Source organism: Salmo salar, chromosome ssa24 (genome assembly GCF_905237065.1).
Source record: "Salmo salar chromosome ssa24, Ssal_v3.1, whole genome shotgun sequence".
In the NCBI taxonomy this organism is placed as follows: Eukaryota; Metazoa; Chordata; class Actinopteri; order Salmoniformes; family Salmonidae; genus Salmo; species Salmo salar.
In genome coordinates, this window is record NC_059465.1 from 24,187,822 (window position 1) to 24,204,530 (window position 16,709).

A 16,709-nucleotide genomic window follows, 5' to 3' on the forward strand; every position below is an offset into this window, starting at 1 on the left:
AATATTAACTATTAAGCTAGCTAGTACCTATTCCATTTATGTGGCCTCGTCAAAGATGGAATCTTTGCTATCGTCAATTTATTCCAAGATCAGCATGCAGATGATGTAAGTTAGTGCTTCAAAGTCCCTGCGATAAGGTTAGCGATAAACTGAAGTCCAAACTGAACTACACTCTCTTCTACCATTGTCTTAAATATATTTAATGGTCTCGTTGCAAAAGCTAAATTGTCGCAAGGGAACTTTTATTTATTTATTTTATTTCACCTTTATTTAACCCGGGTAGCAAAGATTATAGCAAACACCACTGAAACGGAATTGGTGCTCGCTAGCTTTGCAAATTCAGCTATTGTTGGAAGCCAGCCAATATGAAACAAACTATTAAAATTACAAAAGGTTGCAGCATATGTTGTGTAAATGGTGAACTCATACAGCTGTCAACTCTTGTCATTTTAATCCATTTCACATTTGGTAGCTACCTTTTAGATCGAAGCCCAAATAGAATGATAAAAGATAAGATGATAGAAGCCCATCTCCTACTGTAAATAACCTACACACTGTGTGTGTGTGTAGCCAGCCAGCCAGCCAGGTAGAAAAATGGCAGAAAAATAAAAGACGGACATCAGAGTATTTTTCAGTACACCAAAACGCAAAGTAAGAACCCTAGTAGCCTAATATCGCAAAGACTAGTTGATAAAATGTTCATAAGAAAGAAATGAAATTCTAATGGAAATGTTTAACAATGATGTCATTAGGCAGAGCAGGCAACAGATGGCACACAGACAGCAGAGTTGGGGACAGATATGCAGGGACAGACTGGCAGAGACAGGGAGTCTCAGGTAAGTTTGTTGAGTCTTTGTTTGGCAACATTATGAAAGGTTCTCCATTTTTTTGACTTGTAAAATAGGAACAAAATTGGAAAATGCCATGGATACCCCCACTCTCAACTTAAACTGGTGACTGAACTAAGATTTGTTAAAGGCAATGGTATTGCTGTTGTGATTAGTTGTGTAGTTTTCGGTACCGGTAGTTAGGAGTACGGCAAACACCTTATTTCTTTGGTTCCTCAATATACATTTACCATATTACAATGTAGGCTATGTGTTACAGCACTACTTTTGGTGTCCCCCTCAGGAATTGCTCTTGAGAAAATGTAATGTAATTGTCCCCTCCAAAGTTGATATCAGATTTTCGCCCCTGGCCTGGTGTCAACGGTACAGGCCGGTGGCGGTAGTGTACTGGTGTGGGGAATGTTTTCCTGGCACACGTTAGGTCTCTTGATACCAATTGAGCAACCAAATATTCTGACACCTAATAGAATTCATGCCCCGAAAAATTCAGTCTGTCCTGGAGGCAAAGGGGGTTTGAACCGGCACTAGATGGGTGCAGTGCTTAATTTGAGTCAGATCTTGCCAGAACAGGATCCGGCACCTCTCCGTTTTGGACTATTTCGCTACGCAGCCTATTTGGCCGGATCCGGTACCTCTCATGGCATGAACAATTATTTATCTGATTTATTGAAATACATTTGCCAAAGTTATAGAATTACTGTTGTCTGTTCAGAAAGAAATGAAATAATTCAGAATACTACACAATGAAAAGGACTACACTGCGTGCACAATTATTAGGCAAGTGAGTATTCTGGTCTTATCATTATTTCTATGCACATTTTCCAATTCCAAACCATATAAACTTGAATGCTTATTGGATTTAATAATTTTCAGGTGATATGTATTTGTGTAATGAGGGAGGGTGTGGCGAAAGTGAATAACACCTTATATCAAGGTGTGCATAATTATTTGGCAGCTTCATTACCTCAGGTAAAATGGGCCAAAAAAGAGATTTAACTGATTTAATTAAAAGTCAAAAATTGTAAAATACCTTTCAGACTGAAGCAACACTCGAAATAGCTAAACTATTGAGGCGTGACCACCAGACAATCAAACGTTTTGTTTGCGAAGAGTCAACTGGGGTGCAAAAAAACGCATTGGAGAAGAAAAGGCGCTAATTAACTGCAAAAGACTTGATAGGAATTAAACGTCAAGCTACCAGGAACCCCTTATCCTCCAGTGCCACCATATTCCAGAACTGCAACCTACCTGGAGTGTCCAGAAGTACAAGGTGTCAAGTGCTCAGAGACATGGCCAAGGTCGAGAAGGCTGAACCATGACCACCACTGAATAATATTCACAAGTTGAAGTGTCAAGATTGGGCAAAGAAATACCTGAAGACAGATTTGTCAAAGGTTTTATGGATAGATGAAATGAGAGTGACTCTTGATGGATGGGCCTGTGGCTGGATCAGTAATGGACACAGGGCACCACTTCGAGACAGGCGCCAGCAAGGTGGAGGAGGGTTACTGGTATAGGCTGCTTTCATTAAGGATGAGGTAGTTGGACCTTTTCGGGTTGAAGATAACTCAACTCCCAAACCTACTGCTGGTTTCTGGAAGATACTTTCTTCAAGCAGTGGTACAGGAGAAGTCCTCAGCATTCAAGAAGGCCATGATCTTTTTGCAGGATAATGCTCCAACACATGCATCCAAGTACTCCACTGCTTGGCTAGCCAGCAAGGGCCTCAAAGATGCCCGAATAATGACCTGGCCCCATTCCTCACCTGACTTAAATCCTATTGAGAACTTGTGGACCCTTCTCAAATGTGAGATTTACAGTGAGGGAAGACAATACACCTCTTTGAACAGCATTTGGGAGGCTGTGGTTGCTGCTTCAGCGAAAATTGATCGTGAACAGATCAAGAAACTGACAGACTTCATGGATGGAAGGCTCATGGAAGTTATTGAAAAGAAGGGTGGCGATATTGATCACTGAATATTTTTGAAATGCCAAAATTTGTATTTAATTGTCATTTTGTGTTATTTGTTACACTTACTCAAAAAATTGAGAATTAACAAGTGAGTTGGGAGAAATTATTTTTGTAAGTTAGTTGTGTAATGGTCTGGGTGTAGCTGGTGCAGAGGAGTCTGGCGCAGGACAGCAGAGATGACTAATAAAAGTAACTTTACTCAAAATCATCAAATACATGTAGATATACCAAGCCCACACAAACGGACTGAAATACATAAAACAAACATGCACAAAAACCATGGGGAAAACAGAGGGTTAAATAAAGAGCATGTAATTGGGGAATTGAAACCAGGTGTGTAAAACAAAGACAAAACAAATGAAAAGTGGATCGGCGATGGCTAGAAGGCCGGTGACGTCGAACGCCGCCCGAACAAGGAGAGGGACCGACTTTGGTGGAAGTTGTGACAGTACCTCCCCAATCCCCCCCCCGACGCGCGGCTCCAGCAGCATGTCGACACCGACCTCGGGGACGACCCGGAGGACGAGGCGCAGGGCGATCCGGATGAAGACGGTGGATCTCCCGCAACAATGAAGGGTCCAAAACGTCCTCCACCGGCACCCAGCATCTCTCTCCCGGACCATACCCCTCCCACTCCACGAGGTACTGAAAGCCCGACGCCTCGAGTCCAGTATGGCTCGAACAGCATACGCCGGGGCCCCCTCGATGTCCAGAGGGACAAACTCCTGGAGTGGACCAGCCACCACCTGCCTGAGGAGAGAGACATGGAACAAGGGGTTAATACGGTAATCTGGAGGAAGCTGTAACCTGTAGCAAACCTCATTCAGTCTCCTCAGGACTTTGAATGGCCCCACAAACCGCAGACCCAGCTTCCGGCAGGGCAGGCGGAGGGGCAGGTTTCGGGTCGAGAGCCAGACCCGGTCCCCAGGTGCGAACACCGGGGCCTCACTGCGGTGGCAATCGGCGCTCGCCTTCTGATGCCTCACGGCCCGTTGCAGGTGCACATGGGCGGCATCCCAGGTCTCCTCCGAGCGCTTCATCCATTCATCCAGCACAGGCGCCTCGATCTGGCTCTGATGCCAAGGTGCCAGAACCGGCTGATACCCCAGTACGCACTGGAAGGGAGAGAGGTTAGTGGAGGAGTGGCGACGCAAGTTTTGGGCCATCTCTGCCCAGGGGATGAATGCCGGTCCTGGCAATAAGACCGCAGGTTTACTCTCTCTACCTGCCCGTTACTCTCGGGGTGAAAGCCTGAGGTAAGGCTGACCGAGACCCCCAGACGTTCCATGAATGCCCTCCAGACCCTTGACGTGAACTGGGGACCTCGATCAGACACTATATCCTCAGGCACCCCGTAGTGCCGGAAGACGTGTGTAAACAGGGCCTCCGCAGTCTGTAGGGCTGTAGGGAGACCAGGCAAAGGAAGGAGACGGCAGGACTTAGAGAACCGATCCACAACGACCAGGATCGTGGTGTTACCCTGTGAGACGGACTGTTGGAAGAACAGACATTTCTCAGCCTTGACGTACAGGTCATGCTCCAACAGTCGACCAAGCACCCTGCACACCAGGGACACATGCTCTGCGCGTGTAGCGAAGTATATCAGAATGTTGTCGTTATACACCACTACACCCTGCCCGTGCATGTCCCGGAAAATCTCGTCTACAAATGCCTGGAAGACTACTGGAGCATTCATCAACCCGTACGGCATGTTGAGGTATTCATAGTGCCCTGAGGTGGTACTAAATGCCGTCTTCCACTCGTCCCCCTCCCGGATACGCACCAGGTTGTAAGCGATCCTGAGATCCAATTTTGTGAAGAAGCGCGCCCCGTGCATTGACTCTATCGCAATGGCTATGAGAGGCAGCGGGTAGCTGTACCTCACAGTGATCTGGTTGGTACCTCGATAGTCAATGCACGGGCGCAGACCTCCATCCTCCCTCTTCACAAAAAAGATCCTCGAAGAGGCAGGCGAAGTGGAGGGCCGAATGTACCCCTGCCCCAGGGATTCGGAGACATATTTTTCCATAGCCGCCGTCTCCTCCTGTGACAGAGGATACACGTGACTCCTGGGAAGTGCTGCGTCTACCAGGAGATTTATCGCACAATCCCCCCGTTGATGAGGTGGTAATTGAGTCGCCTTCTTCTTACAGAAGGCGAGAGCCAAATCGGCATATTCTAAGGGGATGCACACGGTGGAGACCTGGTCTGGACTTTCCACCGTAGTAGCACCGACGGAAACCCCTAAACACCTCCCCGAGCACATTCGTGACTGCCCGTTGAGCGCCCTCTGTTGCCACGAAATATTGGGGTCATGACAGGCCAACCAGGGTAGGCCCAGCACCACGGGAAATGCAGGAGAATCAATAAGGAAAAAACGAATTCTCTCCCTGTGACCCTCCTGCGTAACCATGCCCAGTGGAGCGGTGGCCTCCCTAATTAGCCCCGACCCTAATGGTCGACTATCTAGGGCGTGCACAGGGAAGGGCATATCCACAGGAACAATGGGGATCCCTAAACTATGGGCAAATGCCCTGTCAATAAAATTCCCAGCTGCGCCTGAATCTACGAGCGCCTTATGCTGGGAATGCGTGGAAAACTTAGGAAAATGTATAAACAAAAACATGTGAGCAACAGGGGGCTCTGAGTGAGCCTGGTGCCGACTCACCTGGGGTGACACGAGAGTGCCCTGCCTGCCGTCTCGACTTCCAGAGGAACCTCCCCAGCACCAACCAGCAGTGTTCCCTCTGCGGCCACAGATGGTACAGGGAACGGCCCTGTACCAGCCGGCTTTTTGCATGAACACCAGCAAGTGAGCTGTGCATGGTGACAGTGGATTATAATTTCCTCCTCATATTGTAGCCTACAATATGTGTCCACAAGTCTAGGCTATTGATGCAGTCGTTTTCATTGATCTCAGTTTGTTAGTGTCAAAGTAGCATGTCCGTTAGATAATTTGTGCGGTATTAAAAAAATGTTCTTCCAAAGTCTCCAGTCATGTAAAAAATGACAGAATTGCAAGAGATGCATTTTTATACATTTCTTTACAGAACCTAGGCTACTAAAAATGTTCCACATGTGTGCAACTGTTGGCAGTCCCTCTACTGCTCTATGCCAATACACAAATGCGATGATATGCCTACAATACTTTATTATAAATGGGATTTCTTTTTTTATGCGTTCCGATACCGTTGAGCTAGGTTGCAGAGCCCCCCATTTGCCGATTTACAAATTAAGCACTGAATGGGTGTACCTAATAAACTGTTCGGTGAGTGTGTGTTCATTGTAAAACGGGGATCAATGGCTCAGCTGTCTTTGCATCGATTTAGGTGAGGCTGTTTATAATGGTTTATCTCTGACCTCAGATCAGCAGTATAAGACTGACACCCTGTGTACTAAGTACACTGTTCAAATCAAATGTTCTGTCTAATAGTAAAGCAGCTTCTTCAAGTGACTACACTGGTAATTGGCAGTGAGTCTCCCTGATGTACAGTACCATTCAAAAGTTACAACACACCTACTCATTCCAGGGTTTTTCTTTATTTTTACTATTTTCTACATTGTAGAATAATAGTGAAGACATCAAAACTATGAAATAACACATGGAATCATATAGTACCAAAAAAGTGTTAAACAAATCAAAATATATTTTATATTTGAGATTCTTGAAAGTAGCCACCCTTTGCCTTGATGACAGCTTTGCACACTCATGGCATTCCCTCAACCAGCTTCATGAGGTAGTACTTGTTAAAAGTTCATTTGTGGAATGTCTTTCCTTCTTAATGCGGTTGAGCCAATCAGTTGTGTTGTGACAACGTAGGGTTGTTCTGTCTCCTCTTCGGGGTCTGTTGTCAGAATCTAACCAATGCAAAAGTCATTATCAGATTCAATCAACATTAATACTATTTCTGATCATTAGCCGGTGAGTCTAGACTTTTCTGTACCTGTATCCTATAACTTAGCCTATATGTAAGCGATTATTAATGGCATCACTTTTCATATTGGTAAATATTTGGCTTCACAGTACCTCTCCGACTGCGCTTAGACTGATCAGTGTTCCAAGGCTGCTGCTGTCAGTGACAACCATGGCTTGGGACAGTAGGCTGGACGGAGGGTAGGGAGACATACTGGACTTGCTGTACACTGCAATGGAGAAATTGAGAGCAGAGATACTTTATGAAACCCTTGTTAGTTCTAGCTATTATGTCACTTATTCCTTGTTTAATACATGTATTTATGTCAACAGGGCAAATTAAGGAATAACATGCTGCCACTGTGGCCTTACTGTGACATGGAAGCCCTGTCATGGTTGCCATGAAAGGACTGTGGCCCATATGATTCTGAAACTGCTGTGTGAGTTGCTGCTGGAAAGAGATTGGCTGAAGGGTGGTGAACCCGCCTCCCACGTTGTTGATGACAGGTACTGTTTGACCTGTTGACCAACATAGGCCAGGAAAACATGGATTAGGCTACTTTGTAAATGTCAATTAAAGTTGATATCTGACAGCTTTCTGATCATCACTGAAAAAGTAAACGATACACTACAGTGGATATATTTTGAAATGATAATTTGATAATATGCACAGACTTTTACATACACCGTAGCCAAATACATTTAAACTCAGTTTTTCACAATTTCTGACATTTAATCCTAGTAAAAAATTTCAGTTAGGATCACCACTTCCTTTTAAGAATGTGAAATGTCAGAATAATAGAAGAGAGAATGATTTATTTCAGCTTTTATTTATTTCATCACATCCCCAGTGGGTCAGAAGTTTACATACACTCAATTAGTATTTGGTAGCATTGCCTTTAAATTGTTTAACATAGGTCAAACTTTTCAGGTAGCCTTCCACAAGCTTCCCACAATAAATTGTGTGAGTTTTGGCCCATTCCTCCTGACAGAGCTGGTATAACTGAGTCAGGTTTGTAGGCCTCCTTGCTCGCACATGCTTTTTCAGTTCTGCCCACAAATTTTCTATGGGACTGAGATCAGGGCTTTGTGATGGCCACTCCAATACCTTGACTTTGTTGTCCTTAAGCCATTTTGCCAAAACTTTGGAAGTATGCTTGGGGTCATTGTCCATTTGGAAGACTCATTTGCGACCAAACTTTAACTTCCTGACTGATGTCTTGACATGTTGCTTCAATATATCCACATCATTTTCTTTCCTCATGATGCCATCTATTTTGTGAAGTGCACCAGTCCCTCCTGCATCAAAGCACCCCCACAACATGATGCTGCCACCCCCGTGCTTCACAGTTGGGATGGTGTTCTTCGGCTTGCAAGCATCCCCCTTTGTCCTCCAAACATAATGATGGTCATTATGGCCAAACAGTTCTATTTTTGTTTCATCAGACCAGAGGACATTTCTCCAAAAAGTATGATATTTGTCCCCATGTGCAGTTGCAAACCGTAGTCTGGCTTTTTTATGACGGTTTTGGAGCAGTGGCTTCTTCCTTGCTGAGAAGCCTTTCAGGTTAAGTCGAAATAGGACTTGTTTTACTGTGGATAGAGATACTTTTGTACCGGTTTCCTCCAGCATCTTCACAAGGTCCTTTGCTGTTGTTCTAGGATTGATTTGCAATTCACACCAAAGTACGTTAATCTCTAGGACACAGAACGCGCCTCCTTCCTGAGCGGTATGGCGGCTGCGTGGTCCCATGGTGTTTATACTTGCGTACTATTGTTTGTACAGATGAACGTGGTACCTTCATGCGTTTGGAAACTGCTCCCAAGGATGAACCAGACTTGTGGAGGTCTACCATTTTTTTCTGAGGTCTTGGCTGATTATTTTTTATTTTCCCATGATGTCAAGCAAAGAGGCACTGAGTTTGAAGGTAGGCCTTGAAATTCATCCACAGGTCCACCTCCAATTGATTCAAATCATGTCAATTAGCCAATCAGAAGCTTCTAAAGCCATGACATAATTTTCTGGAATTTTCCAAGCTGTTTAAAGGCACAGTCAACTTAGTGTATGTAAACTTCTGACCCACTGGAATTGTGATGCAGTGAATTATAAGTGAAATAATCTGTCTGTAAACAATTGTTGGAAATTACTTGTGTCATGCACAAAGTAGATGTCCTAACCGACTTTCCAAAACTATAGTTTGTTAACAAGAAATGTGTGGAGTGGTTGAAAAACGAGTTTTAATGACTCCAACCTAAGTGTATGTAAACTTCCGACTTCAACTGTATTAAGGATCCCCATTAGCTGCTACTAAGGCAGCAGCTACTCTTCCTGAGGTCCAGCAACATTAAGGCAGTAATGTTCTGAGCCCATTGTCATTTTCTGAGGTCCCTCTTTGTGGCATCTGACCACACGACTGAACAGTAGTCCATGTGTGACAAAACTAGGGCCTGTAGGACCTGCCTTGTTGATAGTGTTGTTAAAAAGGAAGAGCAGCGCTTTATTGACAGACTTCTCCCCATTTTAGCTACTGTTGTATCAACATGTTTTGACCATGACAGTTTACATTCCAGGGTTACTCCAAGCAGTTTAGTCACCTAAACTTGTTCAATTTCCACATTATTTAGTGCAAGATTAAGTTGAGGTTTAGTGAACGATTTGTCCCAAATACAATGCTTTTAGTTTTTGAAATATTTAGAACCAACTTATTTCTTGCCACCCATTCTGAAACTAACTGCTGCTCTTTGTTAAGTGTTGCAGTGATTTCACTCGCTGTAGTAGCTTACGTGTATAGTGTTGTGTCATCCGCATACATAGGGCACACTGGCTTTACTCAGAGCCAGTGGCATGTCAATAGTAAAGATTGAAAAAAGTAAAGGGCCTAGACAGCTGCCCTGGGGAATTCCTGATTCTGGAGAGGCTTCCATTAAAGAACACCCTCTGTGTTCTGTTAGACAGGTAACTTTTTATCCACAATATAGCAGGGGGTGTAAAGCCATTGCACATATGTTTTTCCAGCAGCAGACTATGATCGATAATGTCATAAGTTACCTATGAGGAGAGAGAACTCTCCCAGACTCATGGCACTGGGCAAGGAGGCCATGTTAAGTCCCTGGGGGGGAGAAGGCGAGGCAGACAGACTGTGCAGTGAGGTCAGGGTGCTTACTGGGGGCAGTGGACCACCTCCTGATACCTGAGATGGGAAAGAGGGTGGTTGGCAGATAGTGACAGCCATAGATTATTGTGAGGATTGAGATGCTTTGTAAACTCAAAGGTTTATGATGGTGGGAAGTATTGTACAATCTTACTAGTTTGATGTGATATGGCTTTGTAATTTCACTGGCTTACATGATGATCTATCACTTGTGATGATATGATATGGATTGCGATCTCATTGGCTTATATTATGATGTAATAAATATGGTTTGCGATCTCATTGGCTTATTATGATGTAATATGAGTTGTGATTGCATTTGCTTATTATGATATGTGGTTTGTGATATCATTGGCTTATTATGATATAATATTATTTGTGATCACACTGGTTTGCATGATGCAGTTAATAATCTCTGTATTGTGATTATGTGAACATATTTGCTGATCTCTCTGGTTTGTGAAAATAGGAGGTTGTTTGTGATCTCACTGGTTGGTGACAATGTGTGTCGGTGTGAGATATGGTTAATGATTATACAGTGCATTCGGAAAGTATTCAGATCCCTTGATTTTTTCCCCCACATTTTATTACGTAACAGCCTTATTCTAAAATTGATTAAATCATTTTTTCCCCCTCATCAATTTACACACAATACCCCATATTGACAAAGCAAAAACATGTTTTTAGACATATTAGAAATGTAAATATCACATTTACATAAGTATTCAGACCCTTTACTCAGTACTTTGTTGAAGCACCTTTGGCAGTGATTACAGCCTCAATTTTTCTTGGGTATGACACTTCAAGCTTGGCACACCTGTATTTGGGGAGTTTCTCCCATTTTTCTCTGCAGATCTTCTCAATCTCTGTCAGGTTGGATGGGGAGTATTGCTGCACAGCTATTTTTAGGTCTCACCAGAGATGTTTGATCGGGTTCAAGTCCGGCTTCTGGCTGGGCCACTCAAGGACATTCAGAGACTTTTCCCGAAGCCACTCCTGCGTTGGCTGTGTGCTTAGGGTCGTTGTCCTGTTGGAAGGTCAACCTTTACCCCAGTCTGCGATCCTGAGTGCTCATTAGCAGGTTTTCATCAAGGATCTCTCTGTACATTGCTCCGTTCATCTTTCCCTCGATCCTGACTAGTCTCCCAGTCCCTACCAATGAAAAACATCCCCACAGCATGATGCTGCCACCACCATGCTTCACCGTAGGGATGGTGCCAGGTTTCCAGGTTTCCTCCAGACGTGACGCTTGGTTGAGTCTTGATTTCATCAGACCAGAGAATCTTGTTTCTCATGGTCTGAGAGTCCTTTAGGTGCCTTTTGGCAAACTCCAAGCGGGCTGTCATGTGCCTTTTACTGAGGAGTGGCTTCCGTCTGGCCACTCTACCATAAAGGCCTGATTGGTGGAGTGCTGCAGAGATGGTTGTCCTTTTGGAAGGTTCTCCCATCCCCACAGAGGAACTCTAGAGCTCTGTCAGAGTGACCATCGGGTTCGTAACAAAATGTGGAAAAAGGGAAGGTGTCTGAATACTTTCCGAATGCACTGTATAATGGTAGGTGATCTCACTAGTTTGTGATAGTGTGTTTCCAGGAGTGTGTGGCTGGGCTCAAGTTGGATGGGGCTGGCCAGGCGGCCTCCCAAGCCTCGGTCTCCACTGCGACCCCTCGCTGATCCCAGACTGTCACATGGGATTTGCTGGCTGTACTTCATAACTGGAAGAGAGGAAGAGTGTTAGGATGAGTTAAGATCAGGTGTTTCCTGGTATAAGGACATTTTGCACCCTGGCAGTCTTGGTTCTGTTGCTCTGTATCGCGGTACTAATAATAGTACATAACAGAACATCTGAGGACAACATGAATGATTAATTATGCTGTTTGTGGATTCAATTAATTAATATTTTTATTCACTTTGGTCTTAGTGAGTGATACCTTGCACAGGGCTGTGTGCGAGAGTGTGGTTGGTGGTGTTTGCTGATTGGCTGGTGTAAGGCGTATCGAGAGCCAATTTATGGCGGAATGCCTCCTCCTTGCGGCGGTTAGCAAACCAGTTGTACACTCGTACCTCTGTCACCAGGTTAGAGCCCAGTCCAGCCAGCTGGGACGAAGACACACCCCTCTGGAGACACTCAGCCCTGAGGGAGAGACAGAAAGGCCCCAGAGCAAGAAAAACATGTTTAAAAGGGACACGCTAAAATGACAATGACAGCTCCTATAAGCCACAGTGTGTTATATGTGCAAAAGTACTATCTCACAACACAATGAAACCTTCACTCTTGCGCAGACATTTAGAAACAAAACAGGCCAATTTGGAAAATAAGCCACTGGAGTTTTTTGAGCGAGAATTAAGACTTTCGAGTTGTAAGACGTGTATAAAAGCAACAGATACCATTAATAAGAAAGGGCTAGAAGCGTCTTATATGGTGAACTACTGAGTGGCTAGGACAGGCAAGCCCCATATTATTGTGGATGACTTAATTCTTCCTGCTTTCGCGGATATGGCTGGGACAATGCTGGGGGGAAAAGGCCCAAAAAACTACACAGACAATGCCTTCATCAAACAACACTGTTTCAGGACGCATCAGTGACATGGCAGGAGATGTTTTGAAACAATTACTTCTTTGCATACAAGCCAGTGAATTTTGTGCGTTACAGCTGGATGAGTCAACAGACGTGGCACAGCTCCTGGTATATGTCCGTTACATTTATGGGAGGTTAATTAAGGAAGACATCCTCTTCTGGAAACCAGGAACCAGGACAACAGGAGAGGATCTTTTTTAAGTACTGGACAGCTTTGTGACATCAAATGGACTTTGGTGGTCAAGATGTGTTGGTATCTGTACTGATAGCGCAAAAGCCATTACAGGGAGACATAGTGGAGTGGTAACGCACATGCAAGCAGTTGCTCCAGACGCCACTTGGGTACACTGCAGCATCCACCGAGAGGCTCTCACTGCCAAGGGAATGCCTGACAGCTTGAAAGACGTTTTGGACACTACAGTGAAAATGGTTTACTTTGTTAAAGCAAAGCCCCTGAACTCTCGTATATTTTCTGCACTATGCAATGATATGGGCAGTAACCATTTAACACTTTTACAACATACAGTGCTGGTTATCAAGGGGCAAAGTATTGACACCTTTTTTTGTATTGAGAGATGAGCTTAAAGTTTTCTTTACTGACCATCATTTTCACTTGTTTCTCACACGACTGGTCTATCTGGGTGATGTTTTCTCTCACCTGAATGATCTGAATCTAGGATTACAGGGACTTTCCGCAACTATATTCAATGTGCGGGACAAAATTGAGGCTATGATTAAGAAGTTGGAGCTCTTCTCTGTCTGCATTAACAAGGACAACACACAGGTCTTTCCATCATTGTATGATTTTTTTTGTGTGCAAATGAACTCAAGTTTACGGACAATGTCAAATGTGATATAACGAAGCACCTGAGTGAGTTGGGTGCGCAATTACGCAGGTACTTTACCGAAACGGATGACACAAACAACTTGATTCGTTATCCCTTTCATGCCCTGCCTCCAGTCCACTTATATCTGAACAAGATAGCCTGAGTTGGCAAATGAGGCAGGAAGGGGGAGTGAAGCAGAAGCATGAGGGCGGAAGGGGGGAGTGGAGCAGGAGCATGAGGGCGGAAGGGGGGAGTGGAGCAGGAGAATTAGGGAGGAAGGGGGGAGTGGAGCAGGAGTATGAGGGCGGAAGGGGGGAGTGGAGCAGGAGAATTAGGGAGGAAGGGGGGAGTGGAGCAGGAGTATGAGGGCGGAAAGGGGGAGTGGAGCAGGAGCATGAGGACGGAAGGGGGGAGTGGAGCAGGAGCATGAGGACGGATGGGGGGAGTGGAGCAGGAGAATGAGGACGGAAGGGGGGAGTGGAGCAGGAGCATGAGGACGGAAGGGGGGAGTGGAGCAGGAGCATGAGGACGGATGGGGGGAGTGGAGCAGGAGAATGAGGACGGAAGGGGGGAGTGGAGCAGGAGCATGAGGACGGAAGGGGGGAGTGGAGCAGGAGCATGAGGACGGAAGGGGGAGTGGAGCAGGAGCATGAGGACGGAAGGGGGGAGTGGAGCAGGAGCATGAGGACGGAAGGGGGGAGTGGAGCAGGAGCATGAGGACGGAAGGGGGGAGTGGAGCAGGAGCATGAGGACGGAAGGGGGGAGTGGAGCAGGAGCATGAGGACGGAAGGGGGAGTGGAGCAGGAGAATGAGGACGGAAGGGGGGAGTGGAGCACGAGAATGAGGGAGGAAGGGGGGAGTAGAGCAGGAGCATGAGGGAGGAAGTGGGGAGTGGAGCAGGAGCATGAGGACGGAAGGGGGGAGTGGAGCAGGAGCATGAGGACGGAAGGGGGGAGTGGAGCAGGAGCATGAGGACGGAAGGGGGGAGTGGAGCAGGAGCATGAGGACGGAAGGGGGGAGTGGAGCAGGAGCATGAGGCAGGAAGGGGGGAGTGGAGCAGGACGATGAGGACGGAAGGGGGGAGTGGAGCAGGAGCTTGAGGCAGGAAGGGGGGAGTGGAGCAGGAGCTTGAGGCAGGAAGGGGGGAGTGGAGCAGGAGCATGAGGCAGGAAGGGGGGAGTGGAGCAGGACGATGAGGACGGAAGGGGGGAGTGGAGCAGGAGCTTGAGGCAGGAAGGGGGGAGTGGAGCAGGAGCTTGAGGGAGGAAGGGGGGAGTGGGGGACTAAATTTGATAAAGACCAAGAACAACTGACTTATTTGTACTCTTTTCTTGGTGAGAAAACATCAGGAAAAGATAGCAGAAAAGAAAGAGAATGGAAAACGGAATCAAGTAACCACCCTAAAATGTATTTGTTTTTTAAATAATTTTTACCAAATGAGTTGGACATTGTTTTGAGAAATTAAAGCTTGCATGAGAGAATAAAACCACAGCAAAGGGATGTGGCAATTTTTTGTTGTATTAATAGTTGAGGTTTGATTAAATGAAGAGATTGATGTGTATGTTGTTCAGGAGAGGATAGGGCGGAGGGCAGAGATTTGGGAGCTACTTACTGCAGCAGTTGGTCGACCAGAGCCCTCTCTCTGGCTGCCTCCTCTGAGGGTAGTGCCTCCAGCTCCTGGAATATTGGGGGTGGAAAATCAATTTCTCCCTCCTCCGAACTCTCTCCATCTCCCCTGTCCCCCTTCTCTGCTCCAGGGGTGACCCTCTCTTGCTCAAGTTCTTCCAGTGCTTGGACCAGGACCTCCCGGGACAGTCCAGAGCCCAGCAGTGCCCAGATAAGCTCGTTCTGGAGATTAGTCAGATGCCCAGGGCCCCATTTCCTCTCCTCTCCCTCCATTACACTGTTTCCTAAACCTTACCCCACTAACACAACACACAGACTACGTAGAACACAGGTCACAAACATACACATATTCACACACTAAGACAGACACACTGCAGTCATGCGCTTACAGAAAAGACAAAGAATTGTGGCTTCTTGAGTCATTACCTTTCTGTCTTTCTTCAGTTCAGGAAAATACAAAGTTTACTTTCATTTTCCCCCGTTCGATTCTCTTCTCGTCTCGTTCTGAGCTGTCTGGTTTAAGCCCTCCACCTGCTGTTAAGCTTTCAATTATTTTTTTAACCTTTTTTACCTTCCTCCCCCTTACTCTCCATGTGCTCTCTTTGAACTTTGTCCATCCCTAAAAGTGAGCAATGTGCAATCAAAAACTCTAAATGAAAATAAACTTTCTGTCACATGCAAGTTCCTTCCTGTATATCACACATACGTGAAAGGTTACAAAAATAATACAACCATTACAAATTATAATGTTCATTTTGTCAATATATTCAAAACTGACACAATTCTTTATGACACTTATAGATATTCATTTTAGGATCCAAAAAGGATGACAACAAAATTTATATTTGGCCTGCCTTAATGTAATTTACGGCTGGTTACACTATACTATACTATTTCAAATCAATTGTAATGTATAGGCCCAATGGAATGGATGTTGTAGCTTAATGTTTATCATGAACACCTGATAGGTGTGTTTTGAGACATCTTTGGAATGAATTGGACAGAGGAAATGAAAGTAGGTATTGTCCTGCACAGCACAAGAGAGCACTATTGTGTAATCTTAGACAGATGAGGTCGGATTGAGGTAGCTTTTAGATGCCATACATCTGCTGTGTTATCGTCATGATTTTGTCTAACTTTGTGCTTACTTCTGAATCAGTAATACTTAAGAACCCCTGCAGGTGGCATTGTAGCTATGCTGTATTGGTAGTGTTGCTTTCAGTGTGGCTTCAACTCCAATAACCCTCTCCTCTCCCCTTCTCTTTCCCTCCCCCTCTCTTACCTTATGCCTTCCTCCAGTTCAGCCTATCACCTGCCTTTTTGTGTTGAGCTCTCTCTCCTCTCCTCACCCCGCCCTACCCTAGGGAAGATGGCATTATACAGTATTTGAAAGGGGGGAAACTCTGAGAAACAGGGCTCCCTCTATCTTTCTGACCAGTAATTAAGTCCCATTGTGCCTTAGTTTGCACTGTTCAGAGGACAGCCTAGCGAGGGAAAAGGGGCAGGGTAGTGTGGCTTGTACTGCATTTAAATTCCATACAGTGCGTTATATCACACATTCTAGCATGCATTTGGTGTGAGAAAGTAAATATGCAGTTATGTCATTTTATTATTATATAAAAAAAAGTGTGCTGTGTTAATATGTAACCTACTGTATTTTCTGTTTCTAGAAATAACGAACCACAGAACCAGTTTACACGTTCTTTACTTGAAAAGGGAACAGAGCTACTGTTTTCCTGTTGTCCTCCTCATAGTCTCATTAATCAACCTCTCTCCCTATTTCTGCCCCCTCCT

At 45.2% G+C, this 16,709-nt stretch overlaps 1 protein-coding gene across 1 annotated transcript; it reads right to left on the reverse strand.

Moving 5' to 3' along the window:
- Nucleotides 1-1,205: 1,205 nt before the first annotated feature.
- Nucleotides 1,206-15,188, reverse strand: LOC106585312 (hepatocyte nuclear factor 1-alpha-like). The gene is made up of 9 exons (XM_045706623.1): nt 14,902-15,188; nt 13,756-14,544; nt 11,815-12,017; nt 11,453-11,598; nt 9,783-9,924; nt 7,106-7,252; nt 6,848-6,963; nt 6,634-6,678; nt 1,206-1,235 (listed from the first exon to the last, which is right to left on the reverse strand). Exons 1-9 carry the CDS (start codon nt 15,186-15,188, stop codon nt 1,206-1,208), a joined length of 1,905 nt encoding a protein of 634 aa, XP_045562579.1.
- Between the last annotated feature and the right edge of the window lie 1,521 nt (nt 15,189-16,709).